This window comes from Erithacus rubecula (assembly GCF_903797595.1).
Source record: "Erithacus rubecula genome assembly, chromosome: 1".
Taxonomy (NCBI): domain Eukaryota; kingdom Metazoa; phylum Chordata; class Aves; order Passeriformes; family Muscicapidae; genus Erithacus; species Erithacus rubecula.
The window spans coordinates 28,705,319-28,723,445 of NC_136658.1; the positions used below are offsets into that span (position 1 = coordinate 28,705,319).

An 18,127-nucleotide genomic window follows, 5' to 3' on the forward strand; every position below is an offset into this window, starting at 1 on the left:
TGGAGAAGCCACACTTGGGAATGTGGAGGGTGGAGAGGAACAACTGTGACACCCTCCTGATGTCCCCAGTACCTCCTGCCTCGAGCCTCAGCCCCTCTGACCAGAGCTGTGTTAGCTGGGCAGGGAGGCCAACCAGCAAATCTTCATGCAGTCATGCTGTTGGAGAAAATAACTGAGCAGAACAAAAACAAGCCAAACCCTTTTCATCACTTTTCCATCACAGAGATGCTAAATACAAATCTCAGCACCAGGCTTGCTTGAAGGTTGTGGTCTGAGCAAGCCCTGATCATCAATATGGGGCAAGCAGGGTGTTTTGGTGCTACTAAAAGCAATCAACAGGAAGCCTGATTTTACTTCTTAAACTTTTTTAAGCAACCACACATCTTGAGACCTGGCACAGGCCAGTAATACACAAGGGGTGCAAGATGCTGGACATAAGAAGCTGCAGCTAGCCACAGGACATGGGTCTTCTGTGACCCATGGACCCTTGCAGTCCCTTTTGCCTTTGCCAATGTCATGGCACCATGACATGAGGCAATTGACACCCTGAGATAAGTTCAGTGGAGTTTGGGGGTTTTTTTTGAGGCTGGTGCTCAAATGCCAAGGTTGTGGGTTCAGTCCCTGTATGGGCATTTCACCTTAGAGCTGGACTTTGTTGGGAGTTCCTGCCAGCTCAGAATATTCTGTCAACCTGTGACTTCTGATTCTCTTTCCAGTACCACCACCTTGACTAAAGCCACCACTGGGACACCACATCTAATAGACAAGAAATTCTGATACAGGGCTGCTCATTCACAGCCCCAGGCACTGCCTATCCTCCAGTGATGGGGTTCAGACTCTCTGTTACCCACACTGTGGATTAATATCTGTTTTTTTTCGGTTTGTCTTTTTTCCCCCCTTGTTCTATTTCAAGGGTTGCACCATACAGTTTGTAAGCCCCAGGCTCCTGCCTGCTGGCATTGCTCAAATGTTGGTGCTGCCTCGTCCCACCTGCACCCCGGGGTGCTGGAGCTGACTTTGGCACTAAACGCCTGGAAAACTGAACGAAGGCAGTGTTCAGGAATAGAACTCACGTCTGCAAATGCAGCCCAAGCACAAGGTTGTGCTGAAAGGGCAGCTCCGGTGTGATCCCCAAGAAAGCAAAGGAAAGACAAGGAATTTTAGCCAGGGGGGATGCAAAGCAGCAGGAAGGGGGACTGTGTGTGTGTGCAAAGCCGGCTCGACACCTCCCCCCGCCTTTTCCCCTGTTAAGGGGGGTCCGCCAGCTCAGGAGTGGCACAGTCTAGCGCAAGTCCTGCCTCCTTCCTCCTCCTCCTTCTCCTCCTCCTCCTCCTCCTCCCAGATGTTCCCTTGTGTGCAGCCATCTGTTGAGCTCCCTCCTCCCTCCTCCTGCCGGGAAGGGGGCAGCCAGCTTGCCCGGCCAGCTGCACGCCTTGCACGGGGAGGAGGAGGAGGGAGAAGGAGGAGAGAAGAAGGGGACAGCCGGCCAGAAGCCCTGCTGCTGCTGCCGGCTCCCGTTCCTGTGCCGGCTCCCGCTCCCGCTCCCGCTCCCGCTCCCGCTCCCGCTCCCGCTCCCGCCGTGGGAACCGACCCCGGCTCCGGTGGGTCCCTCCCTCTGCCCCATCCCCTCCTGACCCCCACCCCTTCCTTGCGCCCTCCATCCCCTCCCTGGCCCCTACACGCCCTCTCTGCGCCCCCCTCCCAGCTTCGCCGGGGGTGCAGAACCCTGGGGCTCATTTTTGGGGAGGGGGGAGCTGTACCGCCATGGGCTGAGCCCTCCTTGCCCGCCCCTCCCCGGGATGCGCAGGGCCAGTCCCGGGGTCCCTGCTGCGGAGCTCTCCCAGCCTCAGAGTGCCAAAACTTTTATGGTGGGACGAGTTTTGACTCCGCGAGGAGGTTCAGCGGCCGGGGGTGCAGGGTAGGGGGAAGGACAGAGGTCTAGGTTGGAGGTAAACTACTTTTTTTTCCCCACATCTGGTTTTTCCAGAGGGGGAACTCTGAGATGCGGTGGGTGTGTACGAGCCCTCAGCCCGGGTCCCCTCCCGGGATGAAGCGTCTCCAGCTGGAATCCCTTCTCTTCTCCTTCCCCCAGTGGAATGGTGGTTTGTAGAGGTCTCGGGATCGCCACGGCTGCAGAGTAATCCGAGCAGCAGCTGGAGGCTCCGCGCCGCCTCCCGTGCCCGGCTTCGGGGCTTTGATTTCACACAGGGCTCCCTGTCTCCCCTCCTCTCCCTTCTCCTCCTCCTCCTCCTCCTCCTCCGCTGCGGGCCCTCCCCTCAAATCTCGGCAGCGAAGAGAAGCTTTTTGGTGGGTTTCTGGTGCTGGGAGGCTCGCAGGGCATAGCCGCTTACTAAAGGTAAGAAGAAGGAAAGGAAAGCTTAGAGGGGTCGGCTGGATGGGGTGAAGAAGGTGGAAGGTGCAGAGGGGGAGTCCTTTCCCCCCGGGCTGCATTGATAAAGGCATGGCAAAGGCATTCCTGCCTGGGAATTTCCCATCTATAAGTGGATTAAGCTGATGGGGAAGGTGTGTTTGGGAAGGGGGGAGAGGAAGCCGAGTAAGATTTATTCGTTCTTTCATTGAAAAAGAAAAAAAAAAAAAAGAACGGAAAAAAAAAAAAAAAGAAAAAAGAAAAAAAAAAAAAAGAATGAAAGAAGCTGCTGGGGGTGACTTCTGAAGCAGGAGGTCAGAAAGCCCGGGGTTCCCCTGACAGTGCACACACCCTGTAAACTTTTAAGCAGCTCCCAGGAAACTTGTTATTAATGCTGCAGTCATTAAAAGGCGCAGCCCACGGCAGATTTATTAGCTCAGTAAACCACAACACGTGCCAGGCTCTCTGGAAACAAAAGGGTCTGTCAACTTTCCTCCTCCTGCCTGGGATTTGGGAAGGCTGGGGGATGGAGCTGGTGGCTTTTGTCGCGGGGAAGTGGCATCACCCCCGCTAGCCGAGGCTAGCCAGCAATTCCATGAACAGCAATTCCGTGTCGGCGAAGACGTTGGAGCACGGCTCTAAGGAAAGCACAGCGAACCCTGCCGAGCTCGCCGCGCTCGCCGCGGCAGCGGGACGAGCAGCCCCCGCTCTCCCGAAGGGAAAGCCTTCCTTCCCCGTGTGCCTGCCGTGATAAATCAGCTGCCGTCCGCCTGAATACCAGCATTCACTGGAGTTACAGTGGGAAACTTGTGTGTGCGGACACTGTGCCATTGCTCTGCGGAGAGCGGCCGGTGCCGATCGCGGTGCAGCGCTGAAATATCGCATTGATTGCCGGCAGCGGCGACGAGCAGGGCGAGCACCGGGACGAGAGGCGCCAGGAAAGGCAGCGCTGGACCATCTCGCCGAGCTCCCGGGAATAAGAGGCACGCTGGATGTGCTAGGTGCCGAAAGGAGCGGAGTGAGGAAGCTGGCAGGTCGCTGGGAGGATTTGCAGGCTGAGCTTGGCCGGGGCTCGCTGCCGGCAGCCAGGCGGGGGCAGGCAGAGCGGGTCGGTGTGTGCCATCCCTGGCGGGGCACGGCTCCCGCGGGTCGGATGGGACGGGAGCCAGCCCAGCCCCTGTCCCGGAGAGGCCGTGGGAGGTGCCTGCTCACACGCGGGTTATAAATGGGCCGGCGAGGAGCTGCCCTGCTCTGCTCCAGAGGCGGCGGGTGCGCGGGTGAGCGCGGCTCGGCTGGGGCTCCGCATTTTCCCTGCCCGCATCCTGGGGCAGGGCGGACGCTGCTGGCTTGTGAATGAATTCGAGCAGCTGCTGTCAGAGGCAGTGGGGAGCAATAACAAAATGCCCGGAGGGAACGAGGACGTGACAGACATCCCAGGGGACATTAATTTCTGATGACAGGAGTGCAGGAAAGGCTGCAGAGTTGGGGTGAGGGTTTCCTGCGCCCCTGTTATTTACAACTTAGTTCAAGGAATAAATCAGCGTTGAATGGATGAGAGGAAATTGGCTGAAAAGGGAAAAAAAAATGCAGAAGTTTATAGGGTTTTTTGTGGATTTTCTGTTTTGTATAGGGAAAAGCATCCAGTGCTCCCCCAGCCACACAGTGAGCAGCAGTGCGTGTCACCCCTGGGAGAGACCAAGCTGGGAATAAAAGGTGAGCCACCGTCTTCCGGAGGTTTAGAGTTTTCCCTCCATCCCTAACTGCTTTTTTTTTATCCTCTTTCAGTCTCTCCTCCTTCCTCCTCCTCCTTCTCCTCTTTTGTTAGCTGGCTGGTGGGGAGAAGCAGAGTCTGGAGGATGGGATGAGACAAGGCATCCTTGTCCAGCAGCCCCCCTGACCCCCAGCACCCCCGGGCTCTGCATAGTAGCTGCAGCACCGGCCACCTTGGCAGGCTATCAAAAGAAACTTCCCAACACCGAGATGTTGAGGGCTGGGAAGAGATAAAGGCTGGCTTGAGCAAGCTGTTTCTTGTCTCAAAACTTGGCACCTGGACCTACTGAGGCAAATGTATGAAGGGCTCAGCCATTCATTACAAGGAAATCTTGAGGTTTTAATTTTTATTGTAATTTTTTTTTTTTTTTTTTTTTTTTTTTTTTTAATTCCTGGGAGTTTCTATCGTATTCATGGTGTGCAGCAGGGGGGGAAGGAAATATGTGCTCTGGGAATCACCCCAGCCTTCCAGTCTACTTGCAGACACTGCAAAAGATGAAACCATCCTGGCTGCCTTAGCATGGGACATTCCTGAGTTGCATTAACCAAGCTGGAAATCTCCTGTCAGAACAGCAGCAAACTGGAAAAAAGCACTTTATCTTCACCCTAGCAGACAGAGAGCCATGTGCTGTGTGTAATGTCTGAATGCCAGTGTCTGTGGAGTTTATTTTCCTTCCCGTTTCTCCCTTCCTCATTCTTTTTTTGCAGTCTGTGTCTCTGTGATGGTGACTCCTCTCCTTTCCCCTGATTCTTGCCAGCAGCTCAAACCCAGGGGTGGGGAGAGAAATCACGAAATAGTTTGGGCTGGACCTTAAAGATCATCCAGTTTCAACACAGCGGCTATGTCTAGGGACACTTTCCACTAGATCAGCTCATTCAAAGCCCTGTCCAACCTGGCCTTGAACACTTTCAGGGATGGACACTGTTTTTTCAAGGATTTTTTTTTTTTTTTTTAAACTTTGAATAAGATAATCCTTCTCAGGAAAAATTGAGACTCAAACTCCTGTTGTGACTGATGGGACAAACCAAATGTGATTCCTCAACCCCATCATGTCTGAGGTGAGGTGACACATGTGCATGGGGCTTGTGCCACCTGTCTCCAAGTGGCACAGGACATGTCCCTGGCCCCAAAAGTGCCTGTTTTCCTCCCATCCTTGAGAACAATATATCTGTAGCAGCTGGCATGGTGAGATCCTTTTTGCAAAGCACTTCAATCCTACTGCAACAATTCAGTTTGCATCTGTCTAGGACCAAAGTAGTGCAATCTCCTACAAGCTATCTCCAATTCAAAGAATTACAGGATCATGGGGTAACTGAAGCTAGCCAGTCTCATCCATCCCCTTCCCTCTCCCCTGGCTTGGCTGCCCATTTTGCAGAGGGCAAAGCAGGGCTGCTGATCCTAGAGTGTCCAGCAAGGCAAGAGCTGGACACGGTGCCCAAGGACAGTGATAATATTTGGCTGGACTGATTGTGTCAGTGCAGTGTTGGCTGGGAGCTTGTGTGGGGTGAGACCCACAGGCCTTGTGCTCCCTTCCCAGTTAAACTGGTGGGAATTCAACCTGGGGATGGTACCCCCATCCCCACACAGGAGTGAACAATTCTCAGTGCTAGTCATCCTTAAAGTGTCAGGAGAGAAACTGAGGCACTGTAATGGGGATTCAGAGTAGCATTGGTGGTGAGAAATTGGTCCTGCTGGGGAAATGGCTCTCCCAACCCACTTCAGATGGTCCTTCTCCAAAATCCTCCACCAGCCAAGAGGGACTGGAGAATCCCAGGCCAAGGAGGGGAGGAAAAGAGCTGAGGAGATACTGCACATCACGGGGGCAATGAAGCATCATCTGCAGTGGGAATCATGGTGAGGATGACACACTCCCAGTAAACCCTTTATCAGCTCTACCTACACTCCTTCCCCTCCTCAAATCCCCCCTTCCCAAACTTTCTGGGGGTCCAGTAAATGTCCCACCTGCTTCACTGGGGTGGGGGCAGCTCCTGAAGCCCCAGCTGATGCTCTACCAAGCAGTTTCACTGGCGTTCATTGTTTGCAGCATCACGATGCAAGAATTATTGGAGAGGAGGGGCAAAGAAAGACCAGGAGGGGAATGAGATGGGAGCCTCCAGCTGTGCTGTTTGCAACAATAATGGTCAGGATTGTATTTTTTATCTCCTCAGTGGAGGGTCTGCAGCTGCACGCTGAGAGCCACAGACAGCAAAGGGGCCCGGAGATTATTGTGCATGGATAAAAAAACCAACCACAAAAATAAACAAAAAGCCCACAAAGAATCCCTGGGCCAGCTGGAGCAATGCCAAGGGGCACCTAGCTTAACTCCCAGTCTCCTGGTGTTGCCCTTCCTCACTGAAGTCAGCAGCCCTGCAGGGCTGTTAGGAGAAAATTGGCAGCTGCTGCCTTTCAGAGAGCTAGAGCTGCATGGGGTCCTCTCAAAATCCTTCTGCCAGGGCTGAAGGCGTTGCCCAGCCAGGTTGAATTTCTTTCCCTCTGCTTCCTCATGACTTTTTCCAGTGCTGACTGTTGGAGGCAGTACTTGGACCTGATCTGCAGCCACTTCTGCTGTAATGGATTCAATTCTCTTAGAGGTCTTTTCCAGCCTTAATGACTCTATGATTCAAGGAGAAAGAGCTGGAAAGCCATTAGAGATACAGGATGATTAGGCTGTGATGAGTTATTTCCTCTTGGTGGGATGTATCTCACCAGGAAGAGCAGAGGCATCACCCTGGGGTGTAGCACCTTCTCCTCCCTCCTCTCTCTTGTTTCCTTCCCCCTGCCTAGCTCATCTCTGGGGGAGCCCATCCATGTCCACGCAGCATGGTCTCTCTGCAGCTCAGGCCAGCCCTCTGGGGTGGCTGGAAGCAATCCAGTTCAGGGATGTGGGGTACATCCATAGGCATCACACCTTTCCCTCGTTGCCCAGAGAGCTGCTGGTGGGTCCTTGGTACATGCCATCCCAGGGATGTGCATGGCATGTGATATTCCCCAGCTGGGCACAGAGACGTGGCTGATCAGCTCTTCTAACAGCTAAAACCAAGAAGAATCCCTTGTGGGTAGGATGTTTCCTCTCCCCATGCTGCACCTCTTAACATTCCTCTCTGGCATATGGTGTTCATCCTGGAGTGCATTCCTCTGGAATTATATCATGTCTCTGGGAGCTGGAGTGCAATGAAAAAGTATCATCATAGCAGGAGCCAGTGCAGGAACTGTCTGGGGTTGGCTGTCAGGTGTGCTTTGCCAAGGGCTGAGGCTCCAGAAGAAGCTTGCTGGGATCATTTTTGCTTTCAATAATTCACTAGTTGAGAGAGAAGGAGGGTTTGACCCTCTCAATGTTACAGCAGCAATTTGGGAAAAGCCTGGGTACTCGCAGCTTCCCTTTGTGCCTCACAGGGAGTTCTGGGCACTGGAGGTGATGGGGCAGGCAGCTTCACCAGGTCTTTCTACAGCAAAATGCACTAGGACTGGCAGAAAACTGTGTGTAAACCCCTGCTTTGGCTATGGAGCACTATGTTGAAGGGCTGGTCTGTTCCTAAGTTAGTGCCAAAATAACGGAGACCTCCCATTCTGGGACTTGTCGCTATGATAAAAATTCTATTCGGGCTGAGTTAGAGATCGTTAGGAAAATATTTGTGTTCCTGGCAGAGATGGAGTCTCTCTTATACTCAGTGAGTGCCAGGATAGTGAGGCCTCCTGCTCCTGGCAATGCTCACAGCTAACAAACAGAGCAGGGAGAATGAGAAATAGTAGTTGTTAGGGGTCCTGCTGGAGGTGATTCCAGAGCAGGAAAAGGTCCTGAGCTCTTAAATCCCTTGCAGGCACCTGTTTGACTGATTCCATGCATCCCAGGCTGCTGGGAACCAGCTGAGGCTGCCAAAGCTCCCAGTTTGAGTGGTTCTTTAGCTGGAATAGCTTGGAGGCAATGGTGGGGCTGGGATGCTTGCATCCTGTCTGCTCCCAGCAAACCCTGGGAGTCCCTCCTGGTGCTGCACCACTCCAACACCTGCCTTCCCCTGCCCCCAGACACTCAGGAGGCCTGGCAAGCAATTTCCTTTTGGGAATGCCCCCTCTGGGCACAAGCACAGCTTGACTTGTGACTGGAGAGCAAAATTGCTTTCAAAAGCCACAGGAGACTAATTCCTCCACCTGGAAATAAACTGCTATTAAGCTGACAGCTTTCTGGGCTGAGCAGAGAAGCGGGAATTTTGTGCAAATCCCGATGCCACAGTGATTTAATTCTTAATTTTCCTGTGCTGGATGCAGCACCAACATTTTCCCACTTGTGGAAAAATTGCCCATAGTTGGGCTGCTCTTCCCTCACAAAATGCATCTTTTCAAGGCATGAAGCTTTTAGTGTGGCAGAAATTCAGCCATGGATGTAAATGAGCTGGAAGTTACTGTATGAGTTGGTAGACCTGCCTGCACATGTTTGCCTTTTGTCAGATCCCAAAATACACCATCCTGCACCTTGATTTCCTCCTCCAGGGGGAATGAGGGATGCCCAAGGGGCAAGATTGCACAAGTGGAATAAACTACTAGCTGTTTAAGCACTAGGTTGATAAATTATCTGTGGTCTCTTGCAAAGCAGATGGGAATTGTGACATTAACAGTTGTAACAAAGTTTATTTTAATAGGCCTTTCCATTTCATTATTAAATGAAGGATTTTCTTTTTTCATTTAAAAAAATAGAGCAGAGACTTTCAGCCAAGCATGCATTTCAGTGCCTTTTCCCAAGAAACAAGCAACAGGACGAGACAAAACAGCTTCAAGTTGCACTAGGGGATGTTTATATTGCAAACTAGGAAAAATTTCTTCACCAGAAGGGTTGTCAAGCACTGGAACAGGCTGCCCAGGGAAGTGTTTGAGTCACCATCCCTAGAGTTATTTAAAAGATGTGCAGATGTGGCACTTAGGGACATATTTTAGTGGTGGGTTTGGCAGTGCTGGGCTAACAGCTGGATTCAATGATATTCAAGGTCTTTCCAAACCTACGTGATTCTATATTTGGAAACAGATCCACAGTGTGGAGCTGTAGGGTTTGGAGGTGCTGGGCTCTCTGTAGATCAATCCCACACATCTTCTCTGCAGCCCCTGTGGTGGGTTGAGGGGTTACTTGGCTTTGCCTTTGGGATTCTGAAATGCTTTTGATGCTTAATTTAGCTTTGCCTTTGCTAATCTTACGTATCCTATCCCCTGTAACATCCACAAAAATCTCCCTGAAGGATGGAGAATGTGGTTGGATGCTGGAAAGTCATTGCAGTTTTGGCTCAGAAATTTCCATCCAGAGAGGAGAAAAGCAAATGGAAATAACCAAGATGGAAAAATGTGGAATGGTATCTTGTTTTAGTTCTTTTCCCCTTCTGGCTGTCCACAACCTTTATTCCATGGGGTTTGGTGAGATTCAAGTCTTGCAAAGACAGCCTGATGCAGAGCAGCAGGGCTCTTGTCCAGATCAGGAAGTAGCATCTTGTCTCTTTGTGCAGTTTCTCCACTCCTCACTGGTTTCCACTTGAACATCAAGATGTTGACTTTGAGTGAACTGTCTTTGAGTGCAACTGTCCAGCCAATTCTTTACCCCCTGAGTCATCCAGCCATCAAATCCACGTTTCTCTGTAGAGATTAGGATGTTGTGTGGATCAGTGTCAAATGCTTTGCATGAGTCCAGGTAGATAATGTCAGTTGCTCTTCCCTCATCCACCAACACTGTAACTGTGCCATAGAAAGCCATGAAATCCAGCAGGATGTGTCCTTAGTGCAGTCATGTTGGCTGCCACCAACCACCTCCTTATTTCCATGTGCCTTAGCAAAGTTTCCATGAGGATCTGCTCCACGATCTTGCCAGGCAAAATAATTAAAGCATAAAGGAATTCTTAGCAAAATCTTTCCTTTTTATCTTTTTTGATTTCTTGCATTTCATTCTGATTTTCCCCAGGGAGCAGGAACATGGAGCAAAAGTGTTCAGGCACCTTCAGGATGTCTTTTCACTCCTGCTCAAGCCCTTGGTGTCTCTCTTTACATTAAACCATAAGGGCTAAAGTCACCACCCCAGTGGCTGAGCTTTCCCTCATCCTAATGCTTGCATGCACTGGTGAGGGAAATTAGGTTGCAAATCCCTGTCTTTATATTCTATTGGAAAATTTGAGATAGTTTTGTTGTTCCATGCAGCTTTGCAAGTCCCACCAATTAAACTAGCAGTGTGAAGGGTGATAACTTATCCCCTAAAAGTGACTTGTGCAGTGTCTCCTGATAGAGACCTCCATGAAATCAAGTGCAATTTGGAAGAGCCAAGGGACTGATTCTCATCCTGCTGAGAGAGTTACACCTAGGGTAACTCCACTGAACTCTTTCAAACCCACCTAACAAATTCAGGATTGAACATAAAAACAGACACCTCTTGGATTCCCATTAGCTCTCCTCACCCTAAACCTCAGAAATCTTAAACACCAAGTACAAAACCAGGACTGTTTGCAAAGTGTCACCCAAACCAGCAAACAACAAAATGGAGCAAGCAGGTCAGAAAACACTATTCCCATTTACACCAACATTTTTGGTGAGGTTTAATAATATTTATCAAGAGCTCTTTGCAGCATTTGTGTAGGGAGTGCTTCTTCAGGAAGAGCCAGTCTAAAGCAGGCAAAGCAAAAGCCTGAGTGACCTTTACTTTCAATAGATTCACACACACAAAAAAAACAACCAACAACAAAAAAAAGAGTAACCTTGTCAGCAGCAGACTCTTTACTGTGGGAGGGTGTGTGTCTGCAGCAAGGGTTTGATAGTTTCTGGCTGCAGGCTGGTTGGAGCTAGCTCTGCTGCCTGCCCAAATTGGCATCTGGGATCAGGAGAACCACGATTGCATCTGTGGCGTCACTCGGGCTCAGCCGGGAGAGTCCACGCTGGAGAAGGGCAGCTGCTGCTGGTGCTGCACTTTAGTCAGTAATTATTCTAATTTTACAGAATAATTAACGGGTGGAGAAGGGGGGAAAGGTCTCTTATGCAATTTTGTTGTAGAAAAGCAACTCTGGAGCATTCTGGAGCTTCTGTCCCAGCTGTCACTTAGTCTTCATGATATTTAAAAAGAATAAGAGCCAACTTTTTTTTTTTTTTTTTTTTTTTCCCTTCAGTCTGGAGGATTTATGGCCTCTATCTTAGCCTATGCACTTGTTTCACTTTCCAATAACATTCGTTTTCCCCTGACCCCAATTAGTGCAGGCAGCCAAGTGGGGCTGGTGAGCTTTGCTATAAAGATTTGTTTATTTCTTTACTAGGCTGATAGAAGAGGCAGAAGACAATCCCAAAATTTTCCTCCTGAAATACTGTTGCTAATCTAACTCTTCTGTCCTTTGCTAGAATGACAACTGTATTCAGGACAGAGTGACTTCAGCTCTTCCTTTTTGCCTTTTTTCTTTCAAATTTGCTCTGTTCACTGTTAATCCAGAACTAATATTGGCAAGAAATGTGGAAATTACCAGGATCTGTCCACCATGCCTTACAGATTCATGTCATATCTGATCTGGTCTAGTTGTGGGGTGCTGTAGAAAAGACAGATTCTGTTTTTCCCACTCCTGTGTGAGAGCTGGTAACCCTGTGGATGGTCGGCTGAATTTGTTGGAAACCTGACCCAAAAAAAGGGGATAGAGGAAGATCAGAGGGTTTTTTGTTGGATCAGTGGGCCAAACTTGGTCCATCCAAGTGCACCTGGTTTTTGGGAGGGACTAGGCTTTGGAAGATGCAGCCAAGAATGGGGTGGAGAGCAGGGAGACTGGGCATCCTCCCTAGTCTCCATCATGGATAAGGGAGAGAGGGACATCTCCAGGCATGTGTATGGTCATAGGTTGCTTTCATGCCCCTCTGGACGAATTTATTTCTCTTCATCCCACAAAGTAGAGACAACCTGGTGTTTTGGGGTTTTTTCAGACTTCTTACCCATGTGCCTCAAGCTTTATTGGGTCAATTTGGGCCTTTAGCTGCAGCCCAGCTGCACTTCAGGCAATGCTTTGTTCAGAGGCATGTTGAGGGAGGCTGAGGGAATGAAGAATGGGGCAGCTGATTCCTGACTCCATCAAACAGCAAACTTTAAAACACCTCCCCTTGCATTATTTCTTTAATTAGTCATTGATTTTTGCTGTGGGGAATTCCAGCTTGGTGGTTGCCAGGGCAACTGGAGGTAGCCAAGGTAGCATCCTCTTAATATCTGCATTCCCAGAGAGGGGGACCAGTCCCCAGGCAATGGGCTTTCATCCAGGGAGGGATGTGTCAGCTGATCTCCCTAATGAGAAAAGTCTTTAGGGAGAGTAGAAGGAAGAAATCAAGTGCAGTGAGAAGCATGGGTTTGTAACAGCACCATAACAAAGCCTTTCCCAGCTTTTTCCTCTCTCCCAGCTCACTGCCTGACCATCACCTGAGGCTTAGCATTCCTCTGCAATCTGCTTTTAATGCTGGGGGCTTTTTGGCTGGGAAATCTCAGTGTGAGTTTTGTGTGTGAGTCTGCATACAGCATTGCAATGGATGAGCATAGCAGGGAGAAGGTGTAAGGGATCCACAGGCTAAATGAGAGATGTGGGATCTGAGGAGAAGGCTGGCATCCTGCTAGGAGCTTGGTTCAACACTGGCTCCAATATCCACCACGGGCTCTCCTCAGGCTCTCAGAATAGTTGTTGTGCAGAAAGATCAGCAAGATATAAAGACCAGAGCCCTGCAGGCACCTGAAATGTGGGTGAAGATATTGCACCCCCAGCAGCTCCCATTGCCATCAGAGGGCATAAAAAGACCCCTAGAGCTGCCAGATGCCCAAAACTTATCACTGGGATCTCTCCATACCTCAGTAGCCATAGAAAAGGAGAGGACATGTCTAATCCAGCCCCAGGGTGGGCTGCTTTCTCCTGGTGACTTTCTCCTCACTGTCCTAAGTGATGTTGCTGGTGGTTTCTTCCGTGGTGTTTCCCTAGGTGAAACTCCCCAGTGCTGCAAGAGGATAACTCCTCTTCCTTTTACAAGGGGATACCTTGGCTTCCTGCCTTTATCAACATAGCAGCTTGTGGGCAGCAATCCAAAGGCATTTTGGTGCAGTTTCAAATACACACTGTACACAGAACTGTAAATGCCTGCTGTGTTTCTTTCCCCATTTCAAAGAGAGCTATTGATTGTTCCACACAATAATAAAACATGCCTGTACCTGACTAAGCTCTTTGCCAATTATCTGGCAATGGATGAGTCTCTTTCTTGCACTGGAAGATGACCAATAACTTTATTTCTCCCATCTTTTATCAGAGCTATTAACCAAGTGGCATGTTAGCCTATGATGCTCCATGCTGTTCCATGAGGGAGTTTCTAACTGGCACTAATGGATTGTATCCCATCTGCAAAGCAATTGCAGAGCCAGTAAGGGAGAATTTGTGGCAATGCTGTGAGGAGGGAAGAGGCAATAGATGCTGTGCAAAGACTTCAGCTGAGCTTTGTGTACTGCATTTCAGCTGTGTGATGTTTTGTCTTTACTGCTGCCTGAAGTGATGGATGTTGCAGTGAAAGTCTGCCTGCTTCTGACAATCATTTTTGAGGCTGATCAGGAGGGGAATTCCCATGTCAAAAGGGCTTGAGCAGCTCCATATCAATGCCCAGCATCAGTTTTCAATCTTCTCTCAATTCATAGAATAGTTTGGGTTGGAATAGACCCTTTAAGGCCACCCAGTCCACTTCTCACAATAATCAGGAACATCTCAGATTTAGTCCAGGTTGCTCAGAGCCCCATCCAGCCTTGACTTGAATGTGCCAGTGTTTTGCCATCTTCATCATAGAAGACTTTTTCCTTAGGTCTAGTCTGAATCACCCCTGTTTTAGTTTAAAACCGTTATCCCTTGTCCCATCAGTACAGGCCCTAATAAAATCTGTTCCCAGTTAAACTAGGGCTCTGGATTTTGTCCTCTTACTTTTGTTCAGATTCCCCAAAAGGAGCCAATGAAGGTTTTAGCAGTGCTCAGAAAGAAAAATTTTACACTGGTGTGTCATTGGATTTCCTGGTGTATGAGCCAGCTCCCCACCAGAGCTAAAACAATTCTATGAGGAAATGAGCTGCACCTTGGAAGGAGAAGTTGGGAGGTCCTTTCCATATGGAGACATCAAGTGGGAATAGCCACTGGGTAGAATTTGGGAGAAGAAATACCAGTAGCCTGGGCTGATATCAATGTAGGTACTTCCCTGTGTGTGAAATATTTAACATTTGAGGTTTTGCAGTTTTAGTTTACAAGGAGCTCCCCACTGCTGTAACTTCCCTTGGTAATAAAATATTTCAGTGCAATCCAAATGCAGCTTCATGAAAAAATAAAAATAGTAGTATTTATTTTAGGAGGGACTGCAGAAGGCAGCAAGCTATGTCTGTCTGCAAAGAACCAGAGGGGATCAGCTTTGAAACAGTTGAGATGGGCTGAGGCTAGGGCTCATCTTACCAATTTTCTGTTGTTTCTATGGAATAAAGAACCACAAAGGATCACAAGCTGGCCTTCAGCAATGGTTTAGTTGCAAGCAACTTGGCCAGAGTCCCAGTCTCTGCTCTCTATGTGCAGGAGGTCTGGGAGACACTGCCATACAACTCACATCAGTGATCAGGATGGTATTTTTGCAACATTTTTCCCCCTTTGCACTTTTTTTTTTTGCATATTGGCAAGTAGTCCCCAGTCAGTCTCCTGGGAATGAGAGCAGGGCCAAGCAGACCATGCTAAAAAGGGAGAGATACTGATGGCAAGGGGTGGGTGAGGGGAGATGAAGTGTGAATTTCTGGGAAGTGGTGTTGGGAAGGTGCAAGGACTGCGAGGAAGATCAGCCAGATCAAAGGGTGTGTGGGAAAGATGATACTGCAAGGAAGTTAATGAAGTGCTTTTAAACAGTGATGGGAAAAGTAAGAGACATGGGAGGCTGAGGTGGGGATGGGAACATTCATTTAAAGGGATTTCTTTTAGTGTTTTTCTTACTAACTGAGCAGTTGGCACATGAGTGTCTATGGCCAGCAGCATAGCCAAGGACCAGTGCTGATGGATCTGCTTGTTTGGTTTGGTGTGATTTTTTGTTTCTGGCCTTCTGGAGACCTTGTTTGTAAGGCACGGGGAGTCATCACCCATGCCTGCAATAGGAACCAGTGGGGACAGTCCTTGCTGCCTCTGCTGACCTGCAGGATGCTGATGTGCTCCTGTGTACCCCTTCAGAGACACAGAGCTGAAGATTCTTTTGGCTGTCTCTTGCCTTCATGCTGCTGTTGTTGCCCACTGTAGCGTGGGTGAGTTGTTAGGATGTCATCTGAAGGGGTTCAGCAGAGTTGGAGGGTGCAGATCAGCTCTCTGCCTCTCTTATGTGAGATGATGGAGAGAAAGAAATGTCTTGGAGGGAGAAGGGTCAAAGCCAAAGCAGTAGAAAGAACTCCTGCTTGCTGGCATTGTTAATCAAAGACAATATTTACTGCAATTAGCAGAGACTCCCCAAAGACTCTATATGAAGAAAATTGTCTCTATCCACTGTGCAGGGGGCTGGGCCCACCACAGCAAAGGCTAAACAAGCCTTGGTTCCTCTGCTCTGGTAGGAGCTGCCACAGGGCCAAGGAGGGCTGATTTTAGCCACCTAATAAAAATCCAGACTTCTAAAATTTGCATCTGAAGTCCAGAGAAGGGAGATATGGTGTCTGTTCGAGCTGCCTTTTCAGATGTTAATCCTGGGTGTTGTTTTGAGGACATCTGAATTGAATTTTGGTTTCTCATCTCTCCATAAGGCCTTTATGGAGCTAGGGCTCCCACAGCCTAAATGATTTCTCCAACATGTCAATGCAGGGTCTTAAGCCAAGGGTCTTAATCCCAAATCTCACCAGGATGCCCTGACATGAGACCTCTGTGCTGAAGTTCGCCAGGTTGTAAAATGACTCAGTGTTTGAGCTGCCACTTAGCTTCTTCCATGGTCCAGTCAAGAGCTTTTTGATATGATATTTGATAGATCATGCTTTAAGGCAGCCTACAGCTCATTTCCAATTTTTTCTTAATTTGCTTATGTGTGTAATGTCTGCTGACCCAAATTTTTTTCTCCACTAAGTTCCCACTGGAGTTCATAACATGAGAGAAAAATCTTTGGTATATCCATGCTATTTAAGGGTATGCTTAATCTCTCCCTTTGTAAAGAGAAAGGTCAAGACTGCATAAGGCAAACAGTTACACATCCTCCATAAAGTAACTTCTACAGCAATTAAATCTGCTTTTCTGTTGTCTTGTTTTCCAGGAGAACAATGCATTTCCTGGCCTGGTTCAATTTGCTGCTTCTCCTTCCTTGTTTTGGTGCCACAAAAACCTGCTTCCCTGGCTGCCACTGCGAAGTGGAAACCTTTGGTCTCTTTGACAGCTTTAGCTTGACCAAGGTGGACTGCAGTGGAATAGGCTCACACATTGTTCCTGTCCCAATCCCTCTGGATACCTCCTACTTGGATCTATCCTCAAACAAACTGGAAACAATAAATGAATCCATGCTTACTGGCCCTGGATACACCACCCTGGTGAGTCTCGACCTGAGCTACAACAAAATTGCCAAGATTTCCTCCACAACCTTCTCCAGGCTTCGGTACCTGGAGTCCTTGGATCTCAGTCACAACTCCCTGGAAGTCCTTCCAGAGAACTGTTTCTCCAGTTCTCCTCTAAGTGACATAGATTTGAGCAATAACAAACTTTTGGATATAGCTATGGACGTTTTTGCTTCTAAAGGTCAAGGCAAATCCCTGAATGTGGATCTATCCAATAATAAGCTCAGCACAATTACAAGGCACCATGAAAAGAGCATTCCCAACATCCAGAACTTAAATCTTTCTGGAAACAGGCTAACATCTGTACCAAACCTTCAAGGCATTCCTCTCCGATATTTAAATCTTGATGGAAACCCTCTGTTTAAGGTTGAGAAAGGAGATTTCACGGGGCTGAAAGACTTGATTCATTTATCCCTCAGTGGCCTGCATGGCTTTAGAGAGTTATCTCCTCATAGCTTCAAGGAACTCCAAGCCCTCCAGGTTCTGGATTTATCCAACAATCCCAACTTGAAGTCGCTGACTGCTGAAGTTATCTTTGGTCTGAACTCTCTACAAGAGCTCAACCTCTCTGGGACAGGCATATCATCCTTGCCAAAGACTCTGCTGAAATACCTGCCTTCCATCAAAAGCATCACCTTAGGGAAGGACATTCAGTGTCTTAAGACTATCAAAGAAGGACAGTACCACCGACAGATTGGGCTGACCAAGAGAGAAGTCCTCAGCTGCTATGACAGCCATGGATCCGTCGCAGCAGCACCTTATGTTTCATGATGAAAGCTGGGGAGAGAGGGGTGGGGCAGGGAGGGTGGGGGGCCATGGGACTTGTACAGGTGTCGGACTGAGATGGCCTGCAGTGTGCCTTTTGTAAAACTGTCAATAATTTATATATTTGTATTTGCCCACAGTTGATTGTTTGTGGATTTTATAAACTCCCGTATCTCAGCCTGCGTGATCTGCAGGCTCCAGATTTGACCTGGTGCATTGAGCTCCTCACTCTCCCATTAACTCAAGCGCAGTGGTGCTGGATGATGTGGGGACAGGTCCCAGAGCAGAACAGTCAGCCTGGAGCAAACCCTTCATGCCTCAGACACGTTTGTAGGAGCGAAACTACATCTCTGCAGAGCACACACCAAATGTACAGCTCTGCAGCTGCTTGCCTGCAAACCCATGCATCATCCTTCTTTTAATTACTGCTCCCCAAAAGGTGCCTTCTGGATGTTGCCTTCATTAGCAGCACCCTGTTTTCTGTCATGCACTTTCAGTCTTGAAGAAACTTTTCCAGACAAACCTGAATACAGGGTGCACCTGATGTGCTGGGTTTTACATGTTATTTGCATAGATGTGCAATGAACACTAAGTTGAGACATTTTCCCACCAGTTTCTCCTTGTTTTCCCACCTTTTCATGTCTAATTACCCTAGGCCCAGCTTTGGCAACCTGCTGCCTTT

At 48.8% G+C, this 18,127-nt stretch overlaps 1 protein-coding gene across 6 annotated transcripts; it reads left to right on the plus strand.

Annotated features, from left to right (window-relative positions):
- Positions 1 to 1,258: 1,258 nt before the first annotated feature.
- On the plus strand, positions 1,259 to 17,630 carry TSKU (tsukushi, small leucine rich proteoglycan). Of its 6 annotated transcripts, none has more exons than XM_079310741.1 (4): positions 1,259 to 1,601; positions 3,999 to 4,081; positions 5,890 to 5,993; positions 16,386 to 17,630. In XM_079310741.1, exons 3-4 carry the CDS (start codon positions 5,965 to 5,967, stop codon positions 17,449 to 17,451), a joined length of 1,095 nt encoding a protein of 364 aa, XP_079166867.1. In that variant the 5' UTR covers positions 1,259 to 1,601; positions 3,999 to 4,081; positions 5,890 to 5,964; the 3' UTR covers positions 17,452 to 17,630. The 6 variants fall into 6 exon arrangements, with proteins under 6 accessions (XP_079166867.1, XP_079166870.1, XP_079166869.1 ...); XM_079310742.1 differs by lacking the exon at positions 1,259 to 1,601 and adding an exon at positions 3,651 to 3,855; XM_079310744.1 differs by lacking the exon at positions 5,890 to 5,993.
- Positions 17,631 to 18,127: the final 497 nt, after the last annotated feature.